At 45.1% G+C, this 25,604-nt stretch overlaps 1 protein-coding gene across 4 annotated transcripts in view; it reads right to left on the bottom strand.

The window, feature by feature from the left end:
• Nucleotides 1–25,604, bottom strand: part of LOC144822137 (ICOS ligand-like) — a 288,880-nt gene that overhangs the window by 99,110 nt on the left and 164,166 nt on the right. Inside the window, exon 2 of one of the 4 annotated variants that reach the window (XM_078679282.1) lies at nt 12,118–12,262. The exons of the other annotated variants lie outside the window; for them this stretch is intronic. Coding sequence (XP_078535408.1) covers nt 12,118–12,158 — 41 coding nt within the window. The 5' untranslated portion in view covers nt 12,159–12,262. The remainder of the gene's footprint in view (nt 1–12,117; nt 12,263–25,604) is intronic. 4 annotated transcript variants of the gene reach the window in all.

Here is a 25,604-nt window from a genome sequence, read left to right as displayed (position 1 = left end):
TTCTGTTTGTGTGCACACTCTGCCTTTCCTTGAACTCTCCAAGTATCTTTCCCTATCTTTTTATCCCACCACTTTCTTTATCTTTTTCTTGCATGTTATGTCACTTTCTTTCTCTCAATGTCTCACTGATTTTCCTCGTTTTTCTTTCTCCATTTATTATGCCTTTCAGTTCTCTCTCCAAATATCTCTGACTCGCTTACTCTACTCTCTCTCACTCTCTTTCTTTATTATTATACTGTGTCTTTTTCTCTTCAATTTACCTTTCCCAAAGCAATTATATTTCCAAATGTGTTTGCACTCTTGATCCCATCTCGCTCTATTTATCCTCTATTTATACTGCACATCCCCATGTTCACTTTATATCTCTGTTCACTTGTCTCTGTTGGTCCTTAGCCTGTTCCCAGTGACCTCCACGCATTTTCTTCGGTATCCATTATTTTAAACTATAATTTTCTATGCCTGCTGTCCCTCAGCCCTCTGCGCTATGCCCCTTTCTCACAATAACCCTAAATCTCATGTCCCTTTGCATCAAGGCTGTGTCTTTCTACATTCTAGGTGTGCTTTATTTGATTCATGTATGCTGACTTTTTGAACGTTGGGCCAATTGTCATTGAATTTTGAAACACAATCGTGTAATTGGTGGTGCTCTTTCAGGAAGGCTGACCTGCAGTATGCATCGAGATTTTATCATGTTGGGGTTGTAAAAAACAGTTTCGCAAGCAAAAAAAAGCATTTGCAATGCAATAGGTCTCGCATTTTAGAAACTTTGACCTATCAGTATTGTAAATGACATTTCCTTTAATTATTTCTGTTTTTTTTAAACACATAAATAAAAGGCATTGCATTTTACAATGCCAATAGCTCAAAATCTCGTAATTGCGAGACCTATTGCATTGCAAATGCTTGTTTTTAAAAGCAGCCCTTTTGGGTCGACGTGTACGGGCTGAGATCACGTCACATATCATGAAAACCAGAAACGAGACAAAAAAATGGTCATGTTCCAGCAGTCACCATCTGCTACCGAAACAGTGTTTAATTTCACTTTAATTGGTATCGAAAGTCTTGTTTATTCGATTTATCTTTTCTGAAACGAGCCTTATCAGACAAATGGAAATAAAATAAGGAAACAAAAACGTGTTGTTTGTACAGCGCTTCCTGGTGCACTTCTCCAGTTTCTAACCAGTATAAATAACAGGTGTTTCTTTCATCCAATGTTACTGACCTTGGACGCCATTTACTAAGAGCCATAAATGTAGAGTGCCTGCAGTAGGAGAAACACATTAAAGAAAATAGTGCCGACAGACTAAATAAGACCTACCATGTAACAACTGAAGAACAAGCATTTACAATGCAATGGTTTCGCCTTTGGAAAAGTTAGAGTTATTGGCATTGCTCATGACATTTCTTTTTTTTTTACTTATAAATAAATGGCATTGTTATTTATATTGCCAACAGCTCTCACAGCCCACACAGCTCTCTCAGCCCACACAGCCCACAGCCGACACAGCCCACACAGCTCTCAGCCCAACACAGCCCACACAGCTCTCAGCCCAACACAGCCCACACAGCTCTCAGCCCAACACAGCCCACACAGCTCTCAGCCCAACACAGCTCTCAGCTCTCTCAGCCCACACAGCTCTCAGCTCTCTCAGCCCTCACAGCCCACACAGCCCACACAGCCCACACAGCCCACACAGCCCTCTCAGCCCTCACAGCCCTCACAGCTCTCAGCCCAACACAGCTCACAGCCCTCACAGCCCTGACAGCCCTCACAGCCCACACAGCCCACACAGCCCACACAGCCCACACAGCCCACACAGCCCACACAGCCCACACAGCCCACACAGCCCACACAGCCCACACAGCCCACACAGCTCTCACAGCCCACACAGCCCTCACAGCTCTCACAGCTCTCACAGCCCACACAGCTCTCACAGCCCACACAGCTCTCACAGCCCTCACAGCCCTCACAGCCCACACAGCTCTCACAGCCCACACAGCTCTCACAGCCCACACAGCTCTCACAGCTCTCACAGCCATCCGCCCACACAGCTGTCACAGCACAGCAGTTGTTCTCAGTGCAATCCGCCCACACAGCTGTCACAGCACAGCAGTTGTTCTCAGTGCAAGTGTGCACTGAAGCAGGTACTGTAGTAGAATTGGCCTATACCATGTACTGCACTGTGACATTTACACAGCACTTCATCCCCGGGCTGTGGAGCGCTCTGATTTGCACGGAGATCCTAGGTGCAAAGGTTTAAGATGGCGCGGGTTCGAGCGTGACCAGTGCCTGTGATGCTGGGTGACGCGTGTGAGGTCTGGAGATGGGGACTCTGCGCAAGCGCAGATCGGCCCTCTTACGTGGCTGGTTATAATATACTACTTTGCACAAGCGCAGACATGCCCTGCCTCTTACATGGCTGCGCAGCCAAGTTTTAATGTGCTCCATTTTTTTTTTTGCTGTTTGCAAAGTCCTCTTATTCCTGCTGGCACGGAGTGGTGCATCTTCGGCGTTTCACCCTGTGCGAGATTTGTTGAAGGAAGGAACAGATAGGAGAGGGGCTGCTCCATGACACTGTGGTTTCCTTGACAGTGGTTGCTCACTTTTTTTTGCTGGGGGAACGAACAGACAGGCTGACATTGCAGCACGCACACAGAAAGACGGACCTTAGACACTGCAGGCACACAGACAGACAGAGACTGCAGGCACACAGATAGACGGACACTGGAGGCACACAGACAGACAGACGGACCTCGGACACTGCAGACACACAGACAGGCTGACATTGCACGCACACAGACAGACGGACACTGCAGGCACACACACAGACAGACGGACCACGGACACTGCAGGCAGGCAGACAGCCGATCACCGCAGGCACACAGATAGACGGACATTGCAATCAGACAGATGGACACTGCAGGCGCACAGACAGCGGGACACTACAGGCACACAGACAGACGGACACTACAGGCACACAGACAGACGGACACTACAGGCACACAGACAGACGGACACTACAGGCACACAGACAGACGGACACTACAGGCACACAGACAGACGGACACTACAGGCACACAGACAGACGGACACTACAGGCACACAGACAGACGGACACTACTGTTTTCAACCTTAGCTCTGTGGTTATTAAAGCTTGCGGTGTCAGTGCTGAGGGATGGTCGAGTCCTTGGCGATGTGGGGAAAATAAAGTACCTATAAAGCATATCATGAACGGTGCATGACTCATAAGTGCAATTAAACAATATCTTAGGCGGACTACTACAACTGATGTCCAATCACATGCTGTGCTTCTGACAACCAACATGTGTGCGTAGCCGGAGCAACTCTATGTAGTACCCCTGATGATCACAGAAGGTCTCGCAGCAGATGGGCTATCAAGCCAGACCTAAAAAGGGGGTAAACGTACAGGAATCTCCTAGGTCATGTACTTTTACTTTCATTGTTCAATAGTGAATGGAGCGTAATGACGAAGTAAGCAATATATCCGGGTAAAATGTATCACAAATGGAGATTTATTACTAGAAGTCGACACAAAGAGGGGTAGTTACAAGCAGAAATTCAGTCCATAGCTGTCTTCATATAGAGCAAGATGTCCAATGCAGACGGCTGAAAGGAACTGACCACAGCACGTATCAAGCCATACCTGCGCATATCGATGTGGCACAAGAAGTGGGTTGTACGAAGTAAGTCCACTGGCAATAAACCCCCACCAGGAACACGTTGACAGCAGTTCAGCACTACTTCTTCGCTCTTCCAGCTGACTGGTAGAATATACTGCACATTACTTCACAGACACTATAGACACAGTCAGCAGACACTAGATACACAGCATACAGGGCACACCCCTCCCTCTGTCCAACAAGCACAAGTAGGCATCCTTATTTACCACACTCACAAAGCAAACCATGGTGAGAAGCATGTGACAGCCCCATCCTGCCCACGGTTTATACCTAGCATGGAAAACAAACACAATACACACACAAATACACCACAAACACAATGTAGCCAAAACAATCATCATGGGACTACGTAGCTTGCTCATGAATTGCACACCCTCTGCAATGGTGCACGTGACCCACAGCCTGTCTATTAACTACAACTAGTCCAAGCAAATCATGCTGTGATCCATTGACTGTCCATGATTCAACCACAACATGGTGCAATGCAACACATGGGACCCACAGTCTGCCCATGACTTAAATACAGTAAACACATGACACAAGCAAGCCCACGACTTATACACAAACATAACACGATGTAAGCGACTACACAGTCTGTTTACATGTTGCTCACAGTTTGACTTAAGAAAAAAAAACACAACTAGCCTGTTCAAGACGTAAACTTAACATGCAGCACATGATCCAAAACTGAATATGTGACGTGAAGATACACATGAAACGAGCCCATGACCAAGCCTGACTAACAGCGAGAACTTGCAGCTCCCCAACATGCATGCCAAAGGTACCCGATAAAATCAGAAGCAGTATGTCCATGCGCTTAGCCAACATGCAAGACACAAATCTAACCAGCATTCACCAACATACTGGATAAATATGTTCGCACTGTGCACTGTTACACTGCCATGCCCGAAACCTTTCATTCCTAAAATGGCATCCACAGCCCATAAAATAACCCAGAATTTTCAAATACCAATAAACAGTCAAGCAGACAGGCCCACACCATGCTTAAAAAGGGTGCCATTATGGCTTTCCTCTATAACATCCTGATATCTGTCATCTGTGAAGCTGCCACTTGGTGAACTCGCATACATTTACCAAACATTTCTGATTGTATATTCTAGCCCGTCAAGAGGCACTTGTGGGCCAAACTTCAATGGCTTTGTTCCAAACATCTGCATCATCTGCCCGCTAGCCACTGCTTTGGGTAAAATGCATTTAAGTCTATAAAGAGCATTTGTATCTACAGATAAAATATCTGTTATTACTGACCCTGTAAGCATCTGTTCCTAGCGTGTTGTGCTATAGATCACATATGCGCACCCTCTTCCTCAGAAGCTGGCGATGTTCACACTTCTCTTTGACACTACCCTTACACTACTCACCCACTGGACAGAAGGGAATCTAAGGTGTAGCCTGTGTCCCTATGTAGTGTGGACTATGAGCCGTGTCTTGTGAATCCAAGTTCTTAAAAGAAAAACATGTTGCGACATCTGAGCCCACTACTTGATGACTGGAGTGGCAGAGCACGTGAATCTACAACAGTACATGCTAGCACATGTATTTACAGGGTGTCACATTTTACTTTTTCTGAAGTCATTGCTCTAAATAGCATTTAACTAACCATTACGGTTTGTTGGTGTGTTCAGAGCAATAGTTAGCTTGTTCATTTACTCCCTTGGAATAGAGTACGGTTGAATTGTTTTCTGACCTAATCATCTCCTGGTTGGCTCTGAAGCCATAATTATGCAAGAATGGGTTACACTTCTGCCATGTTGGATCGGAGCTTGTACATTTACATGACTCTTGACGTCATTCAAAAGAAACTAACGCTCCCTATAAACATGAAAGTGCTTTTAACTAGGTCTGCCCGTTTTTGTAACATTTTATTTGCTGTTTGTTTTCCCTTAACCTTTTCTTATTTGTAGCCAGATCCCTAGAACTGTGCCTTTTGATATGAATTGAAATTTAAAGAGTGGATTTTGTAATTGTAAGCATTCGACTGCCAGAGATCAGGTAGGGTAGTGGCGAGAGGCTTAATTCCTACAGACCAGTCGTCCAGTTTTTCTCTTAGGCAGTTTCAAGACCTCCTTAAAATACTCGGGGCTCACCTACAAGCTGTTGAAAGCTCATTGTGGTATCATTTGTGCAAATTCAAGCTAACACGCATAGAAAACGCAGACAGTAAACTTCTATTTTGTGCTTCATGCTCTGAGCACGAACCACTCACCTGGACTTCCTCGGCTGGCCGGCCCTCCGCTCCTGTCCGGTTAGCCCCCCACCCTCGCCCGCTTCTTCCTCCTTCCAAGTGAGGCGGCCGGGGTGGCAGCGCTGCAGGCCAGTCCCGCCTCGCTTCACCCGGGTGCTGCGGGAGTTCCTCTCTGGGCTCCCAGTCTGCTGTCACCCGGCCGGGAGCAGCGCAGACTTCCAGCGCTCGCCGTGGCTCCTCTTCTCGCGCTGGGCGGCGGGGGGGGCGGGCACTTCCGGCCGGCCGCGCTGGGATTGGCCGGCCGGCTGAAGAAACCCGCGGGCGGGACGGGATACCAATATTTGTTTGTGAGGACACGGGGGGCGGGAGAGGACGAGGGGGGCGGGCGGGAGAGGACGAGGGGGCGGGAGAGGACGAGGGGGGCGGGCGGGAGAGGACGAGGGGGCGGGAGAGGACGAGGGGGGCGGGAAAGGACACGGACGTCGGGAGGGAGGAGGGAACAGCAAACACGGCCCGGCCGGACCAGACACGGGGGCGTTCCCGGCGTCGCGTGACGTCGGCAAAAGGAAAAGAATCTCGGGAACGCCCCCGTGTCTGGTCCGGCATTGATGGACAGGCCCCTCGTCCAATGGCTAGGCTCCATTTATGGAGCCAGCCAATGAATGACGAGGGCCGACCCAAAGCCACACTACAGTTCTCATAAGATTTCTCCTGCGCAAAAGCTGCTTGCGCAGCTTTTTGCAGTCGAAACCTAAAAAGGGCCAGTCCTCATGGGAGGTTACAAATGAAGAGATGACGGTACTAAGGAGGAACTAGCAAGCCTATTACCGAATCAGAAGCCAGCATTTATGAAGGACAATGACACAAGTAAATAACAAATATGGGCGGAGAGTGGGCAGGGCTTTAAGTCCTTACTCCAATACAGCATGCCGCGCAGAGCAGCGCATGCGCTTCCCAGGCTTGACCTAAACAGCTAACACAAGAAGATGATGGACAGAGGGCTGAATCTTTTCAGACACTCACCCCCCCAGTCACAAATCTGCGTTGAATCCATCATCGTTCTTTAGCTCTCTTCGCCACCCTCGTTCAGACCCAGCTATATGCAAATCGGTCTTGACCTTGTTCCTGATGGGAACAGTCCAGCCCAAACTGCCAAGCCAGGTCTTCCCGGGACCAGAAACACGCATCCTGGGACCGGTGTCGGGTTAACACCACATAATTACACACCAAAACATATAATTCCACTACACACCACATTCATCCAGTCTACACCACAAACATCCACATCATGCCACAACATTCAACACCACAGCACATAATTCCACTCCCCTGCATGCCACTCAATGACAGTTCAGGGTGGTAAAAGGACGAGAGAAAAAACAGCATTGGCTCACCTCTGTTGAAGGCTGCTCCCTTAGCACTGGAGTACACAGACAACAAGCATTCACCTCCACATAATTCAACACAACACCACACAATTCCTCAACACACAATTCAGCACCACACAGTTCCACAACATCCAGCATTATTACACTCACCCAAATACCATTCAATACCACATCATTGAATTCCATCTAATTGCATGCTACTTAGTACTACATATTCTATGCCACATAAAAACAATCCATATAAATACACTCCAGACCAAACCACATAATTCCACTCAACATAATTTCACTCCTCGCCACACTGGTCCATGGCACACTATTCAACTCCACACAAATCCATTTCACACCACATAATTCAACACCAACCCCCATAATTCCACTCCACAACACAATTCCACTACACACCACACATATTCAATTCACAAAACATAATTCAACTTGATACCACAAAATTCAACAGCACACCACATAATTAAACTCCACAATATAACTACACAACACAAAATACCATTCCCCATAATTACACTATATGACATACAATCCCACTCCATGTAATTGCAATAATCTTAAAACCACACAATTACTAACCACATAATATGACAGCACACCATGCCACATGATTCCACTATACAAATCCACTCCACACCACTCAATTCCACACCACACAATGCCACAGCTAACAATTCCAATCCAACTCACATAATTCCCCTACACACCACACACATCAACTCTACTCCATAACACCTAGGTGAGAAACATTTACATTTACAACGCCAATAGCTCTAACTCTTTCTTTTTTTTAAAACCCAAACACACAGATCTAGGAGTGAGCTCCTACCCATTTGTTTTTTTTTTATCACCAAAAAAGGCACAGCTATTTGCACAGTTCTGCACCACACAATTCAACTCCACACATTTCCAATCCGCACCACATAATTCAACACCAAACCACATAATACAACTCAACACAATTAAACACACCACCCACATACATCCAATCCACACCACACAATTCCACATCATGCCACAAAATTCAACAGCACACCACATAATTAAATTCCGCTGAATACCATTCCACAATACAAGATACAATTCCACATAATTAGACTCCATAACACCCAATCCCACTCCACATAATTCCAGTACACTCAATACCACAAAATTACTATCCATATAATTCCACAGCACACCATGCCACATAATTCCACTACACAAATCTAGTCCACACCACACAATTTCACAACTAACTAATCCAATCCAATCCACATAATTCCACTGCACGCCACATACATACACTTCATAACCCATGGGTAAAATACATTGCCAAATACAATGCCAATAGCTCTAACTCAAACAAATGTGAGACCTATTGCATTTCTAATGCGTGTTTCTTCTCTTATTACACATTTTAGGCTTAAATAAGATTTTATTACTTACATGTGATTAGATGAGTGATAGATGTCGTATGTAGATATTATTGACAATTAAATTGAGTTTATAGTAGTTCCATCTTAGAGGCCTTCAATAAGCAACACAAGACTCAGAGGGTTGCTGGTCTCCTCTTCCCAAGTTTCCTGTTAACCCCTTCCCTACCTCGAGTTCCTCCTCCTGGTCATCTCCTAGCTATGACACCAATGAGTTTGAGTCTGGAGCTCAAGAGGGAAATATATTCTGAAGGATGATTAAAAGGAATGGTTTATTTCCTGCAATTTACAGTTACCTTTTGAGGAGGCACAATCTTCTACGAGCAGTGACTGTTTTAAGATAGTTTATAAGCCAGTTTTTCCCCACGGTTTCCAGGTGATTCTGCTATGCATGGGCTCCCAGGCTCATGGGAAGGTTATGAACTCTAGCGAAAAAGGGGGATCTTCGTCAGAAACTATTCATAGACCCTTTGCTAATTTTATTTTCAATATTGAACATAAGACAAAGTCTGCAAGCGCACTGAATAAAGGCTGTTCAATACATATAATAAATATGTAATAAATAATAGTTTAAAATGTAGCTTTCGAATAATACATATAACAGGTAATAAGTAATGATTTAAAACGTTTGCTTTAAAATTGTCAAGTACGCCAAATAAAAGATGGTTGTAAAAGCTAGCACATATGATAAATGCAGAGTGTTAAACATATTGGTACAACCTTTAAATCATTCCAACTTCCAACTAGCAGTCAATAACAACTAGCACCCCTACCTACAGTTATCCCCTGTCAAGCTGCCAGATATAGTACACCCTAAGTGGCCAGTATCTCAAAGTTCACTACAGTAGTTCAAAGACCCACCCTTGACAACGCATGCAATGTCAGTTATTACCACTCTCTAAATCCTCCAGATATTTCAGGGAGCAATTCGGTGTGATTATATCGGCGTCCAGGGTCAACAAACAGTACACAAGGTGTTCCACTGCTCATGCATTTTCAATCCTTCCCCGGCCTTTCTTCAGTTCCTGAAACAACACAGCACTCTCCAGTCCCACCCATTTAACCATCTAGTTATAATTTGAGGGCCACGCGCAGACTTCCAGTTCATTGTCAATTCATGTTTAGCTAGAATTAATGCCAACTCAGTAAATCTAGTAGTGATTTTCTTCTTTTTAGGGTGAGGAAATCCCGCAAGAAGGCAGGTTAGGGGGTATAAGTGATCGCCTGTAAAGTTATGTCATTTTCACAACTCACAACTGCTTCCCAGAACCCAGCTAAAGCCAAATCATGTGGAACAATTCAGTGAGAGAAGCATAGATGCCAGAACGTATAGCACGATATAGGAATTAAAGTGCTTCTACACAGCCCGTTATGGTACAGAGTAGCAGCCACGCTTGATGAGTTACGGGCTCAGTCCCTCCATTCCCCCAATGATTTACAATCATGGCAACCATAGCCCTATGCAGCAAACATTGGCCAACAGGAACATCAAACTCTTCTGCAGAGTCTTCAAATAAGAGTAATGTTCCATCTTGGTATAAATCACCTACACGAGTAGCCCTTCAATCAGCCCAGCCCTCAATTCCTCCCAACGCACCCACAAGAGCCACCAACTTCATCCATCCAAGAGGGAAATCAGGTGAAAAGGGCACTGGGACCCGGGTCCACTATAAGCAACAACACCAGCACTTTTGTATTACCAAGAGCTCCTGAGAAGCCACTGGCAACCGTCACTGAGGAACCAAGAGGACTTGCAATAAACAGGATTCATTCTACAGTAAACCCTCTGACTTAACGACTACAACTGAGCTGCTATGTAAAAGGTTTCACAATCAGGTACAGCTAGACCACCCACTGCTAAGGGTGCTGCAATTTAGTCAGAGCTACCTACTCTGTGCCTACCCGTCCCCCAGATTAGCTTCAACAATAGAGTTTCCATATCCTTGAACAGCCGGCGAGACACCAATAGCGGTAGTGTTGAAAAGAAATATAGCAATCTCTGCAACATCACCATTTTAGCCACCGCTATTCTGCCAGCCACAGATAAAGATAATGTAGTCAAAACGTTCTACTATTACGTAGGACTCTGACAGCTGCGCCCACATTACCACCAAGTAGGTCTTGTTAGTAATGATATATTTGAACTCCTAAATATTTAATGCAAGTAGAGCTCCAGGTAAGCTCACAAAGGTTCTGAGGAGGGACAGCATCACCAGTGAGTGAAATCAAATGGGATTTACGCCAATTAATGTGCAGGCCAGAAACGGCCCCAAAGCGCTTCAATACATTTATTGCACCCAGCAAGTCCACTCCAACGTCCCTCAGGAAGAGTAGCATGTCATCAGCATATAACGTACAATGGGATAGCCCTCTAAACCCTAATCCACAATAAACTCTCCAGTACGAGCGCAGCAGGCCAAAGACTCCATTGCAATTGCAGATAATAGAGGAGAAATTGGGCACACAGTAATTATCATTTGACGTGGCTATCCAAGGTCTGGGGGACAAGAAAATAGAATTTTCCTAAAAGATGGCTTATTGTGCTCTGAATCTGGGTTTAAGAGTTGGGATATATTTTGTACACCTCTTTTTAGTTAGATATTTTCAGGCATTGCCCTCGGTGATTCTAGAAGGAATGGATACTGCCTTCCTTTTCGCAGCCATCGAATGTCAAGCAAACTGATTGTCTGACATCACCTATCGACAATTTAATGGTGTCCGAAGCAGCTGCATTGGGAGGGAGGCTGACTCTTTTGGAAAGGTGTGTCTTCTAGAGATGCCCTTGTCAGGTGACAAACTGTAGAGGAAGAGCTGGAGTCTGTTATTCGTAAATTTGTAAGGGGAGGAGATTCGACCTTCCTTTAACAAAAGCTGTTTTCAGCTCAAATGTCAAGAAGTTGGGGGCATATCATCAAGAAGGCGATACAATTACCGACGTTTTAGTGAAGGACATCTAACATGGGCTTCAATTGGAATTCCATAGAGCATATTATCAAGCCCATTATCGCCGTTTTAGCAGCCGCTTTGTGCCGCTAAAACTGCGATAATTGTATCGCCTGTCTTGATAATAGGGCCCATAGTTCTTAGAATTCCCAGGCCTCAAATAATAATCAGCACCCCTGACTATGCCAAGACGGGTCAGGTAGAGGAGTCCCTTGGTGGCAGGTTGTCAACACTTTGCACAATCGGAACAAGGACAATTGGGTTCTTCAGCTTGTCTCTCTATGCATCTCATTCTACCTTTATTGAATTTTACAGATTGAATTTGACTTAGGTGTCAGAATTGCAATTTGGTACTACTGTTCTTATAGTTAAATCAATATAGTGCTGCTATGTCTTTGTTTGGCAGAGGAATGGGATGAGGAATGGATGAACAGGTAATGCCTGGATTGCTTACCGATAATCTGCATTACTCTGATTCCTTATTCCTTGTCCCATTACTTATGTTCCTTTCTTCCCCTCTTATCAATTAGGAGTGCTTGAGGAGATTTGTTAAATCAAGATGAGTGGTAGGTCTGTCTGCCTTTTAAAGGACGAGGGAACTATTGAAAAACACAAAAAGATGAAAGAGGTGTTTAAAGGGGTGATTGGTGAGTTTCTCATACCACACCTGCAATAAGTAAGTAATTGTACGAGAAATATGGAATCGGAGTAATGGAGATTACCGGTAAGTAATCCAGGCATTACTTACCATTGATTTGATACATTGTCACTCTCATTTTATTGCTTCTTATTGTTCAGCTGCTGTAGGCTTCTTTCCTCTATGTGTGTTTGTCCCTCCCCTGCAGCATGGACACATTACGTGGTCCTTCCACTGCTCTCTTTTTTAGGCACTACTTTTCTGTTTGTGTTTAAGCACTCTACTAGAGTATCTCTTTTTCATCTGGCTCCCTAGTGTCTTCTCCCCCCTCTGGGTTACTTCCTCTATCCATATTGGCATGCCCCCATCCACCCTCTTTTCTCCCGCTTTTTGTGTCGGCTTTGTCCCTACCACACTCCTGTCCATGTTGGCTGTGCCCCACAGTGCAGACATGTAAGCTGTGCACTACAGAAAGAGTCACTGCTGCAAACATCACACAAGAAAACTTTGCTGCAGACACCACCAGATAGAATAGACTCTGCCACACAAGTGCCTTCGCACACCACACACCACATAGCAACTCCCTGCTGAACACACCACAAAGAAATACATTGCTCTCTTGACATCCTGTCCAACCTTAAATCTGGATCTCCACAGGATCCGTGCCCGGCCAAGTGTTTAGCAAACTTGGCACCTGTGCTAAATGACTTGGTCAATCCCATCTTAAATATGTCGCTCTCATCCGGGGTAGTTCCAAAGGCTTGGAAGAGCGCCATGATCCTGCCACTCCTGAAAAAACCAGCACTCGACCCTCTAGTCCATGCCAATTACAGACCTATTTCCTTACTCCCGGCTTTAGCGAAAGTGACTAAGAGGTTTGTTCACAGATCAATCTCTAATTTCATCGAGGAAAATGATCTGCTGCATAACACCCAATCCGGTTTCCGTGCGAATTTCAGCACGGAGACTGCGCTCCTCGAAGTCACAGACGCCATCCGGGAGGAGTTGGATGCTGGAAGAAAGGCTGTATTGGTAATGCTTGACCTGTCGGCGGCATTCGACACCGTTCCCCACGCGCTTCTCCTTGCCAGACTCTGGGACTTTGGTTTGCGGGGAACGGTGTGAAGGTGGCTTAAATCCTTCTTAGCCGACCGCCGGCAGACAATCTGGGCTCCTCCTTACTCCGCTGAGATGCCGCTGCTAGAAGTGGGGGTTCCCCAAGGTTCCATCTTGAGCCCCCTCCTTTTTAACATCTTTATGGCTCCTCTGGCAGTGGTCGCGGAGTCTTTTGGCGCCCGGATTGTCACCTATGCCGACGACACCCAGCTCCTGTTTGTAAGCAATAGGAATGGTCTGTTCGACGATGATCAGGTTAGAGGTTGTTTGAGTGCGGTTTTCGAGTGGTTTGGACGTCATGGATTGAAATGCAACTCCGACAAGTCGGAGTTGCTCTTCTTTGGGTGTACCTCCGAGCCGGATTGGAAACCCTGGTGGCCGCAGGATATGTTTCCTCCCGTTAGTTCATCCCTGAAGGCCAAAAACTTGGGAGTGATCATTGATAGCGACTTATCTTTTGGACCACATATTTCCTCTCTCACCGGGAAATGCTTTGGCATCCTCCGGATGCTGCGTAAATTTCTACCTTTAGTATCCATCCAGCATAGGAAAATCATCGTCCAGGCACTGGTTGGCTCCAGGCTGGATTACGCTAATGTTTTATTTTTGGGACTTCCCAAATATCTGGTTAGGCGTCTTCAAATTGCTCAGAACTCTGCGGCCCGTGCTGTCTTTGGCCTCCCAAGAAGAGCCAGAGCCACTGCTCTTCTCTCAACCTTACATTGGCTACCTATTGACAAAAGGATTCTTTTTAAAACCCTGACTACAACCTTCAAGGCCTTGCACGGTATTGGTCCTAAATATATCTCCAAACGACTGTCTTGGTATCAGCCCTCTAGATCTCGCAGATCTTCTGCGTTATCCAAAGTGAAGGTTCCCATTATCAAGCGCGCCAGAGCAGGAGGACGGTCCTTCCGTTATTTAGCTCCTCGTGCTTGGAATGACCTTCCGATTTCTCTAAGACAGGCTTCTAGCCTGCTGTCCTTCCGAAAGGCCCTTAAAACATGGCTTTTCCCTTAGACTGGTGCTGCTTTTTTATGTGTGTGTTGCATGTCCCTTCAGTGTTTTGTTTCTCCCTCATTTGGTGGGTACCTTCGAAAAAGCGCCGGGATGCTCCATGGAGTGGCCGTGCGCTATAGAAGCATAAAAATAACATAACAACATAACATATAGATTAGATACTGGCTGCTGCCCATGTCACACAGATAGTTCCAGCGGATACTATCAGTTTCAGGTGTTTGTGCACTGTGTGCACTACATAAGGACTTCCCAGTGCACATATCACACAGGAATGCTTTTTTGCATACTCCACCCTGATTATTACCGGATGCTACAAGCATCATGCGGCTTGAGGTTTTCAGATAATGCATAGGAACCTCCAGCAGCATCAACTGCTTGGGAGCCACAGCTGCACACGGCACATGGGTCTCAGTGCTGTGCACATGATCACTCACGGAAGCTTCCCTGCCCACAACGTACAAGACCCCCTACTTACGCACCACACTGATATGCGCTTCTTCACACATGTAGGTACTCCAGCTGCAAATACCATGTTCGAACTAGCAGCTGCACACACCGTACATGGGTCCCTGTGCTCACCGGCCGGGGACAGCCTGCTGATCACACAACATATGGACTATCAGCTACACACCCTCCACCCATCTAAACTGGGTTGCGTATGCAGAATTTTAGGAGCATTCATCATCCTCATAACCCTTCATGTCATACAGAATACACATCACCCGATATCCCCAGCTCTTCACATATGACACTTTACACCCTCAATCCCTTGCTGCATCTGTGTTGCCTCCACCTTGCACTCCCTCCAGCGATAAAAAAAAGTGTATGATGTAGCCAGAGCTGGCTGCTACATAGCTCTTTTCTTTTTTTACTTTCAGCCATGCTGTAAATCTTACATATGGCTAAAAAGCATTCACAAAGCCAATATGTGGCATAGGCATGATCTATTGGCTTTGCCAATGCTTGTTTTTGTTGTTGTTGCAAGAATCAAATATGCTATCAGATTTACAGCACACTCCCTTGACATTTGGCATGGTGTAAACAGGTGGCAACGTTTATTTGCTTTTATTGCGGCCAGTATCTGGAAAATCGTTGGCATCAGGCTTCACAGTTAATTTCTGGTTAATTTTGCTAAACACAAAATTGTGGAAAGCTGGAGTGTCTGTCTGAACATACTCATCTCCTATTCAAGCTACTCCATGAGATTTTGTCGTACAGTTGTACATCATGGGCTCTAAATGAGATCATTGTCATCATTGCTGCTTCTCTGAAGATTCTGGGCCTGGCTTAGAGTTTCTCATATGGAATATTCCGTCACAAACGTGACGGATATCTCATTTGTCATATTACATTATATCCTATAGCACTTGTAATACGGTGGAAGAGATATCTGTCATGTTTGTCGGTTCTGTAGGATCCCAGACTCCCCACACCGCTTATTCACCACTCAAGTCCTCACCTGCAAGGCCAAGTGACCTCTGCAAGGGAACACAGGCAACTCCAAATCCCTATCCGCCTTATTAACATCACATAAACATAGCAGACATATCATAGCGTGCACGTTCACGCCGCAGAGGAATCTTGATGCTATTGACAGATAACTGATGCATATTGTTAAACCCAGCTTATGTTACTTATTAACTCCAGTGGTGAGACAGACTCGATCACCTGCAGGGATTGGCACCGGTGACCTTGTAGAACTGTGGCTGCATGCCCCGCCCTTACTAGTAGGTGGAGAGTTAATCTGGGTATTTGTAGTAACAATAAAGAATAAAGCATGCCCGCTCCGCTTAGCTTCAAGAAACAGAGAAAACTCACCGGGGGGATCATATAGAATTAGCAATCATATAACTGAGGAAGCCTATCCAATGGTTGATGCTATTCGGGGATCTCAAGTGGTCGCAGCTGAGAACCCTGGGTTGCCCTTTGAGACCCCAGGCATTGCTCCTGCGACCTCTAGCTTCAAATCAGCAGCACCAGAATCAGAAAGAGCTTGCTGAGTATTATTAGTCTATTGAAAAGAAAACATGTTCAGGACAGCTTGTCATTAAACTATTCAATTAAGACTTGCAAATGATGTCACTGCCTCTATTTTCCGTGTTTGCACTGGGTGCACCTTTCACCTACGCCGACGACACCCAGCTAATCCTCTCCCTTACCAACGACCCCACCACCGCCAGAGCCAACCTGCACGAAGGGATGACAGAGGTAGCCAAATGGATGTCGAACAGCCGCCTGAAACTGAACTCGGACAAGACGGAAGTCCTCATCCTAGGATCCTCACCCTCCGCCTGGGACGACTCCTGGTGGCCCTGTGGTATATAAATAAATAATACCGGGACTATTTTTGACTATATTAACAATAACAGATAGCTCAATAAATAAGAGGCAGGATCCGATGTATCCGAGTCAAAAGGATTTATTCAGGCAAAAGGGAAGGGACTGGAACGGGACAGCCTGAAATAAAATAGGAAGGAAGGAAGGCAGCTGCACCATTTCATCGACAGTGCAGCATATATATAGTACATCATTACATTACATTACATACAGTAGGCGTAACTTATGACAAACGTAAGATAAGAGCACATGGGTGGAAAAAGAAGGCGTGCACAAGGCGTGCACGTGGACATGTGATGAGAAACATCATAGGAGTGTCATGAATGGGCGGAAACATGGAGGGGGCTACCTGAGAGCAGCTGGGACCTTTAACCTAGTGGTGCGCGCAAACGGGCAATGACGTGTTACCAGGGAGAACTGGGGGCTATGACTTCTGCACTAGAAGAGGAGACTAAAGTCTGCAGTGTCAGGACGACATGTACCTATATCATATCTGGTATCTGGTGTTTGGAGTACATGTTGATAGAATCCAAAAGTTATCAGGGCAAAAGCTACTTGACACTAAGGCTGGTGCATGCATTTATTCTACATGTATTGCGTGTGCTAGGAATATTCTATGAATATTAATACAGTATTTCTCTTACATGGAGACAGAAAGACTAGACTATAGCTGAAACTGTTGATACGGTTCAGTAGCTTAGGAATGTGAAGAAGGAAAGCTGAACTGATAACTAGAAACATAACATATTCTTGGCAGACAGGCAGGCAGAGCCAGGCCGGGCACCGCGCTGCGAGGCAGGAAGTAAGTGAAGGGTCAGGGATGCAGGTGGGGGCTGCATCGCTCCTCTGAGAGGGTTCAGGAGACTGGAGCTTGAATCTGGTGGCCTAGAAACGGGGACAATTCAATGAATTAACGTGCACACTGTGAAACGTGGCAACATAGGCCTAATACTCGTTGCTTTCACGAGAACTGGAAACTGGCATACTAGAGTTGGACACAACCACAATTGCGTCTTTAATCGATCATAGGGGGATACATATGCATATCGATCATGCACATATAACATAGGATGGGGAACACGTAGGCACATATGGCAAGGCAAAATTCACTTTTCCACATTCCCTCCTTGTGCCCTACGTTTCCATCAGGAAACATCAATATTCATGATACCATCTATCTGTTCATATAGCATCATTTGCTCGTCTCGAATTGTCTTGGAGCGGGATTTAGGACTAGGAATACAAGAGGTAGCACACATGCCGCAAATCGCAGGGCCACATTGTAAACAGAGGCAGCAACTGAATATGATCATTACTGCTATACCTAGAAATGACAATACTTTCCATCCCCAGGCAGATATGATACTCCAGAGCCAACCGGACCATGTCCAGGTGCCTGGATTCTGGTGTAACTGATGGGCAATTTTATGAAGTCTGGTTATAGCTGAATAAACAGACGGCGCGTTATTAGGAATGAAAATGCAGCAACTAGATCCGATGACTCTACATGCTCCTCCTCTATCGGCCAGTATGACGTCAAGAACGAGACGATTTTGGAGCACGACAAAACGCATAGCAGATTGTTCTTCAGTTAAGTTACCTAGAGCAGAAGTAGTCTCATTCACTACTGCTTCAAGGGTTCTGGTTAACCTACGTATTAACTTACTATTCTGGACAGGACCTATAAAGAAAAAGAAACCTTTATTGAAGTCTTGATATTGTTCTAGAGCAGTTTCAGTTTGATCGACAATTGGGGACTCAGTCTCCCTTCTATGTCTAACGTGTACTAGATGTGTGTTTCTGTGATAATCGGATGGGGCTAGAAAAACTGGTGGCAGTAGGAAGGCAATATAACATGTTCCATCCCAATCTAGGGGCAGACGAACATATGCGGTCTGACCACACACAAAATAAGAATGACGTGAGGCTTTGAAAATAGATTTCCCACTGTCACTATACTCGACCATAATAGTACAATCACTATGTCCTACATGTGCGGAACCATTCTTTCTGACACATAATTCGCCTTTAACTGGTAGAACTGAAATAGCAGGCAAATCTGGAGCAGTTTCGGACTGAATATTCAGAACCATGAAATTCGAGGAATAATTACCTAAATCATATACTTCATTTTCTAGATCTAACCCTGTTCTATGGGAGAGACCTTGCTTATCTGGGAAACATGTTCGATTCAGAAGGGACATATCAGTTGAGGATGACGTTAACGTGGACCATGCTCCACACGAACCATTATGTGAAAACGGATAGGGAAAGAGTGGCAGAACTCCCTTCGGTGTCTGGAAAGGGGGGAGTCGACCACACACCCAACAATTAGTGGCATTGCTGGTCTGGTGTGAATAGTGCAACATTCGGATAAAAGTATTATTACGCATAGCAAGACGATAGGATAACTCGTGAGGAGGCAGATCACTAAATGTGTGCTCTACTGTAACATTAGAAAACATATGTACATGTGAAATAGGAAAACATAAATGTAACGCATAACTTATGCATGTAACCATAAGGCTTAAAAACAATAGAAAAAACAGAGTAACTATACATCTCTTGGAGTTTTGACTAACTCTCTCACTGTGTGGGTCTGTCTCATACATGTCAGGAACCTGTCTAACCGTTTCACCCGAGAGGGACTTAGACAATTACACTGGCTGACTTACTAGACCTCAACTTGGATTTATACTCCTGCTGCGGAGTTTTCTCTAACAGAGGAATTTTAGATTCGTTGTCTGGGCTGTCCTTGAGAACGGGGCAGTCCTTGAGAAAAGTTTTTGCTTTGAGTCCATGGAATTTCTTGACGTGGCTCGCGTGTAGCCACCCTTTTCTGTTTTCCACTTTCACCGCAGTCCGGGTGGTGAGAAGAACGAGGCGGGGTTCCTTCCAGCGGGGCTCCAGCGGACTTGAACGATCAAAGTTCCTTATAAGAACCAGGTCACCTGGAACGACCTCATGTGGTTTCACTTCGGTGTTGTCTGGAAATGCAGCGGCAACCTGTGAACGACAAGATTGTAGTGCAGACATCAAGGAGGCAAGGTAATCTGTCAGCATATTACTGTCAACGTCGGTAATGGTACGGGGTCTAGGTGTACCCCACATGTTAGGGGGACGACCAAACACTATCTCATAGGGAGATAGACCTGAACGGGAGTGAGCAACCATTCTCATATAAAAAAGGGCGACTGGCAGTGCTACCATCCAATCTACACCTTTCTCTGCACACACTTTTGCAATGCGGATTTTCTGGGTCTGGTTATGTCTCTCTACGAGACCGGCTGCTTCAGGATGGCGTACACAATGGAACTTCCACTGGTACCCTAACAGAAGGGATACTTGTTTCATGAGCTCGGATGAGAATGGCTGGCCGTTATCTGAATACACGACCCTAGGTAATCCATAGCGGGGAAAGAACTCACGAACCAACTGCCTGGCAGTGGTCGCTGCTGTGTAATCTGGAACTGGATATGCCTCTGTCCACCTGGACAAAGCGCATACAACTACGAGGACATACTTGAAACCTCGACATCGCTCCATCTGAATATAATCCATCTGGAGGACTTCAAAAGGGTGGTCAGGAGGATGGAATCCACCTTGTTCCACCGGAACACCTTTACCTGGATTAAACTGACAACAGATCATGCAGGTACGCACTTTCTGTTTGGCTGCTGCTCGTAAATGCTTGTTGAACCAAAGGTTCTGGATACTGTCTAACATGGCTTTTTCTCCTAAGTGTGCTGGACTATGTGCGGTGTTAATAATGACTTGAACCATAGAGTCGGGGAGAAACCATGTGGCCTTTCCCTTCGTCAACCATCCTTGATCTGTCTGGACCCCTCCTTGTTCGGACCATTTCTTAATTTCATCGGGAGTAGCATGTAACTGTATATCTATGACATCTTGTGTTGGGTCCTTAACTGTCATACAAGTAGTCTGATCTGGAATGTGTGTCGTGTTAACTGGAATGTCTGGAGTCTGAGCTGTGAGCTTGGCTGTTCGATCTGCTAGATCGTTACCTTGGGAAATGATATCAGTGGCTTTCGTATGTGCCTTGCACTTCATGATGGCGATAGCTGTCGGTAAATGTATTGCTGCTAACAGAGCTTGAATGAGGGGGCCATGCTGAATCTTGGTTCCATGAGAAGTCATAAAACCTCTTTCTTGCCAGAGCACTCCAAAGTCGTGTACGACTCCGAATGCATAACGTGAATCTGTGTAAATGTTAACTTTCAGGTTCTTGGCACGTATGCAGGCTTGGGTCAGAGCGACAAGCTCTGGTGCTTGAGCAGACAGGGTGTCAATACGATGTGTTTCTATAACTTCGGTTTCAGTAGTCACTGCATACGCGGCTACTAGTTCTCCTGTACTTGTTCTCATACATGAACCATCCACATAAAGTGTCAGGTCGGGATCAGATAATGCAATGTCTGTCAAGTCTTGTCTTGGCTTTGTCATGGTGTTAACTACTTCCACACAGTCATGTGTGGCAGGATTTGAAGTAACTGACGGTAACAGTGTAGCTGGATTTAAAATGTTGCAGCGCCTGATTTCTATGTGTGGCTGAAACAGTGTCAGTTCATAACCTGTTAAACGTGCAATTGTCAAGTGCTGAGTCTGTGTTCGGTTTAAAAGAACTTCCACGGAGTGTGGAACTTGTACTGTCAGGGAGTGTCCTAACACTATGGAATCACTTTGTCTGATAGCTAGAGCTGTGGCTGCAACTGACTTGAGGCACGCAGGCAGAGCCTTGGCCACTGGATCTAATGTGCTAGAAAAATAAGCACAGGGCTTGTATTGTCCTGCTTGATCTTGTGTGAGAACAGATAATGCAGTACCATCACGTTCAGTAACAAAAAGTGTGAAAGGCTTACTGTAGTTCGGTGTTGCAAGAACAGGTGCTTGGCATAAAGCTTTCTTTAATTCATTGAAAACAAGTGTATGTTCCTGGGTCCAAGGGAGGACAGTCGATACGGCTGCCTCCTGTGTCGTTAACTGTATCAGTGGCTTGGCTAGAAAGGCATACTGAGGAATCCATTGTCTGCAGTAAGAAGTGAGGCCGATAAAAGCTCGTACCTCCTTCTGTGTCTTGGGCTGTGGAAGATGTGCTATTAACTGGATACGGTCAGGTGTCAACTGCCTACCCCTCTTGGACAGTAAGTGTCCTAAGTAGACCACTTGCTGGACACAGAATTGCAATTTGGAAGGGGACACCTTGTGCCCCATCTCGGCCAGAAAATACAGGACTGTAAGTGACGCACGCTCGCAGTCACGTTCAGAACGGGCTGTGATCAGTAGATCATCGACATACTGGAGCAGAGCAGTGTCAGTTGGCATGTGAATATTGTCTAGTTGTCTTTTAAGTGATTGACTGTAAATGCTAGGGCTTTCTGTGAAACCTTGAGGTGCTCGTGTGAATTTATAGCTTCTTCCATTTAAACAGAATCCGAAAAGGAACTGGCTGTCTGGATGAATGGGGACACTGAAAAATGCGTTCTTGAGATCGATAACTGTAAAGAACGTAGCTTCAGAATCAATGGCTGTCAATAGGGAAGAAATATCTGAGACCACTGGGTACTGTGGTATAATACATTCATTAAGTTCTCGAAGGTCAATCACTAATCGATAAACTGGAGGTGCATTTGGATCAGTCCGTTTCAGAATCGGAATGATAGGAGAAATACATACATTGGAGTCAGTTTCTACAACCACTCCTTGGGCAATGAGTTCGTCAATAATTTTGGATAAGGCTGCTACAGCCTCAGGTGGCAATTTGTACTGTCTGATTCGTGGTAATACAACACCTTGCTTCAGAGTCACACGATGGGGTGTGATGTGCATACAACCTACATCAGTTGGACCTTGCGCCCATAAATGCTGTGGTACATTCAATAATCTTGGATCAAAATCACGTAATACATAATGACCCTTAAAATCACGCAGGAACAAACGGACCCCTTCTGGGGAGCAGCATATGACTGCTCCTAATTCTTTCAGTGTTTTAATGCCTAACAGATTTTCTGGGCAAGATTTCGTGAGTAACAGATCTGTAGTTCGGGACAATGGACCAACTTCTAGAGTAACTGGTTTCGATATTTCATTAACAATGGGCTTTCCTGAAAAACCAAGGGAAACATTTCTAGAGCCTGAGAGCGGAGCCCCTGGAACCTCGTCATGACTGATGGTAGTCCTACTTGCCCCTGTATCAATCAGAAACTTTCTGTCTTTCCCTAATACTTGACTATGTACATAGGGACCCTCTTGATCTACAGGTATCTCGATGAGAGGCAAGCCTACCTCCCTCTCTAGGCTGTTTCATGAATATGGCTGATAATCTGGATACTCTGACTGTGCATACTGATACATCTGCTGTGTAACATGCTGTGTTGCAGCTATAGGCTGCGGTACCGTAACTGTCTGTTGTGCATTCTGTGGTGGCTGGGAATTCTGTGAAACTTGTTCTTGTCTAGGCGGACGTGGTCTTTCTTTCGTTTTACCAGTAGCTATGTTGTGTTTCAGAACTGCACATTCGTTTATAAAATGACCTGGCTGTTTACAGTAATTGCATGTCCCTTTAACGGGAACTGCCGGATGACTGGCTTGATTCGGACCCCTCTTCTGACTGTCTTGTGGAACAGACTGTGCAACTAATACTTTCATTTTCGTGTCTTTCATACGTCTCCTTTCGTGTTCTTGCTCTTCCCTGATTCTGTTCTGGTGGTACTGGAGCATTTGGAGCATCTGTGACGGAGAATTAGCTTGCCAGGTACTTTCGACTTTCAGGACTCGATTTTTAACTTGTGGACTTGAATTCTCGACTAGTTTGGTAACAAAAAGATGAGGGTACGACTCACTACTTGTTTTCAGACCACTATTAATAATAAAACATTTCTCAAATCTAGAATAAAAATCACTAGTATCTTCGTCTTGTTTCTGTTTACAGGCTGAGATGGCATCCCAATCTTCCTTTTTCGTGGCTAGTAATCTTGGCAAAACTTGTATTAATAACTCGGGCAATTCTTTAGCTTTATCCCCAAGACCGGTACCTGGTACTCGCGAATTATCTTCAGCTTCTAGGGCTGTCCAATCTATCTTTTTCTCTCCCACCTCCCATTCTTTTTCTTTGAGTTTTTCATATATGCCCGCAGGCAACAAGACCTTTAACATTTTAATGATATCAGGATACGTGTATTCTCCCATACAGAGCATGTCCTTTAATTCACGGTGGAACCCTGCTGGATCTTTATCATGACAGGGGATTAACTTTTTCATTTCTAAGAGTTCTTCGTGATAGGGGTGTAAACAAATACTCGTTCTAGACCACCACCCTCTTTCTTGACTGGATGTACTTCTCGTAACGGATTCTGTCTGTCTATGTAGAATGATTTACTTTCTGGGGGTGAGACATGAACAAAATGTGGATTCAGAAACGTTCGGTATTTGTGGCGCTGTTCTAGAATGACGCTAATTAAATCGGTACCTAGACCTTTCCATCTGTACTGGAGTAACTTGTTTAATACATCATGTAAAGGACCTGGATCAGAATGCTGATCCTCATACAGTGTAATGAGGTGCTGGATCATATACATACCCACCAGTCGTTGCTCGGCTGGAGGCAGTTTCAGAAACGTTTGGGCCACTATTTCGTCTGGAAAAGTGGTAGAATCACTAGTCCATCGGGCTGCTGATCGGGCTAGTTCTTGTTCATGCATGGTACTAAGCTCACTATAACCTATTCGTGATTTCAGGATGTGATCGGTAGCTTGGAATACTTGCTCAAGAGAACACTGTTCTGGTGCTGGAGGAGGAAAAGCTTTCTTGTAATCTAGGCGTGAATGTCGGTCGGAAAGTCTAGTTCTACCTACATACGCTATTCTGTCGGGATTCTCGTTGTCTACCTCTTCAGTAGAAGAGTCATACTCTTTCTCGGTTGCTTGTTTTGCTTCTCGTTTCTCGTGTATATTTATGATTTCCCTACGAATCTTCTTGTACATACTCTCTATACAACCTTGTGTCTTGTGTTTTCCATCGGCTATATTGTCACTCCACCTAGTCAGGACTTTTAGTTCTTCTTGATCTTTTTCTGGACAATCTTGCTCTCTTATTAAACAGTTAATCAGGAACTTTAAAATCATGAGCTGAGTCTCGACTTTTCTTTGAACCATGGCTTCGTGAATACTTCCTGGATTTGTGGTAAATAAACAATTAATTACCTGTGCTATTTTTCAGGATACTCATACAAATAGATAGCTCAATAAATAAGAGTCAAGATACGAGGTAGCTAGAGTTGACAGGCTTTAATTAAGCATAAAGGACATGAACAGGACAGCCTGTACGGGAACAGGGATGGCAGCTGCCGGGGGCATAAGGGGTAAGGGGGTAACTTTTAATAACAGAATATTAGTATATATAGTTAAACAAAATACATTACAGTCAGTACAGTAGGCGTAGCAATAGGCGGAGTCTTTTAACAGACGCGAAAGATAAGGCATGACTGATGCAACAAGAAGGCGTGTACAGGGCGTATACATAGACATGTGATGTAAACGTAACAGAATATGTCATAAACGGGGCGGAAACATGGAGGGGGCTACCTGAGCAGCTGGGACCTCTAACCTAGTGGTGCGCGCAAACTGACAATGACGTGTTACTAGGGAGAACTGGGGGGCTATGACTTCTGCGCTAGAAGAGGAGACTAAAGTCTGGAGAGTCAGAGCGACACGTACCTAAAGCCTATCTAGTATCTAGTGTTTAGAGAACATGTTGATAGAATCCAAAAGTTAGCAGAGCAAAGGCTAACAGACATTAAGACTGGTGCATACATA

The sequence above is a fragment of the Lissotriton helveticus genome, chromosome 3_1 (genome assembly GCF_964261635.1).
Source record: "Lissotriton helveticus chromosome 3_1, aLisHel1.1, whole genome shotgun sequence".
Taxonomy (NCBI): Eukaryota; Metazoa; Chordata; class Amphibia; order Caudata; family Salamandridae; genus Lissotriton; species Lissotriton helveticus.
This window is presented reverse-complemented; position numbering and strand designations above follow the sequence as displayed.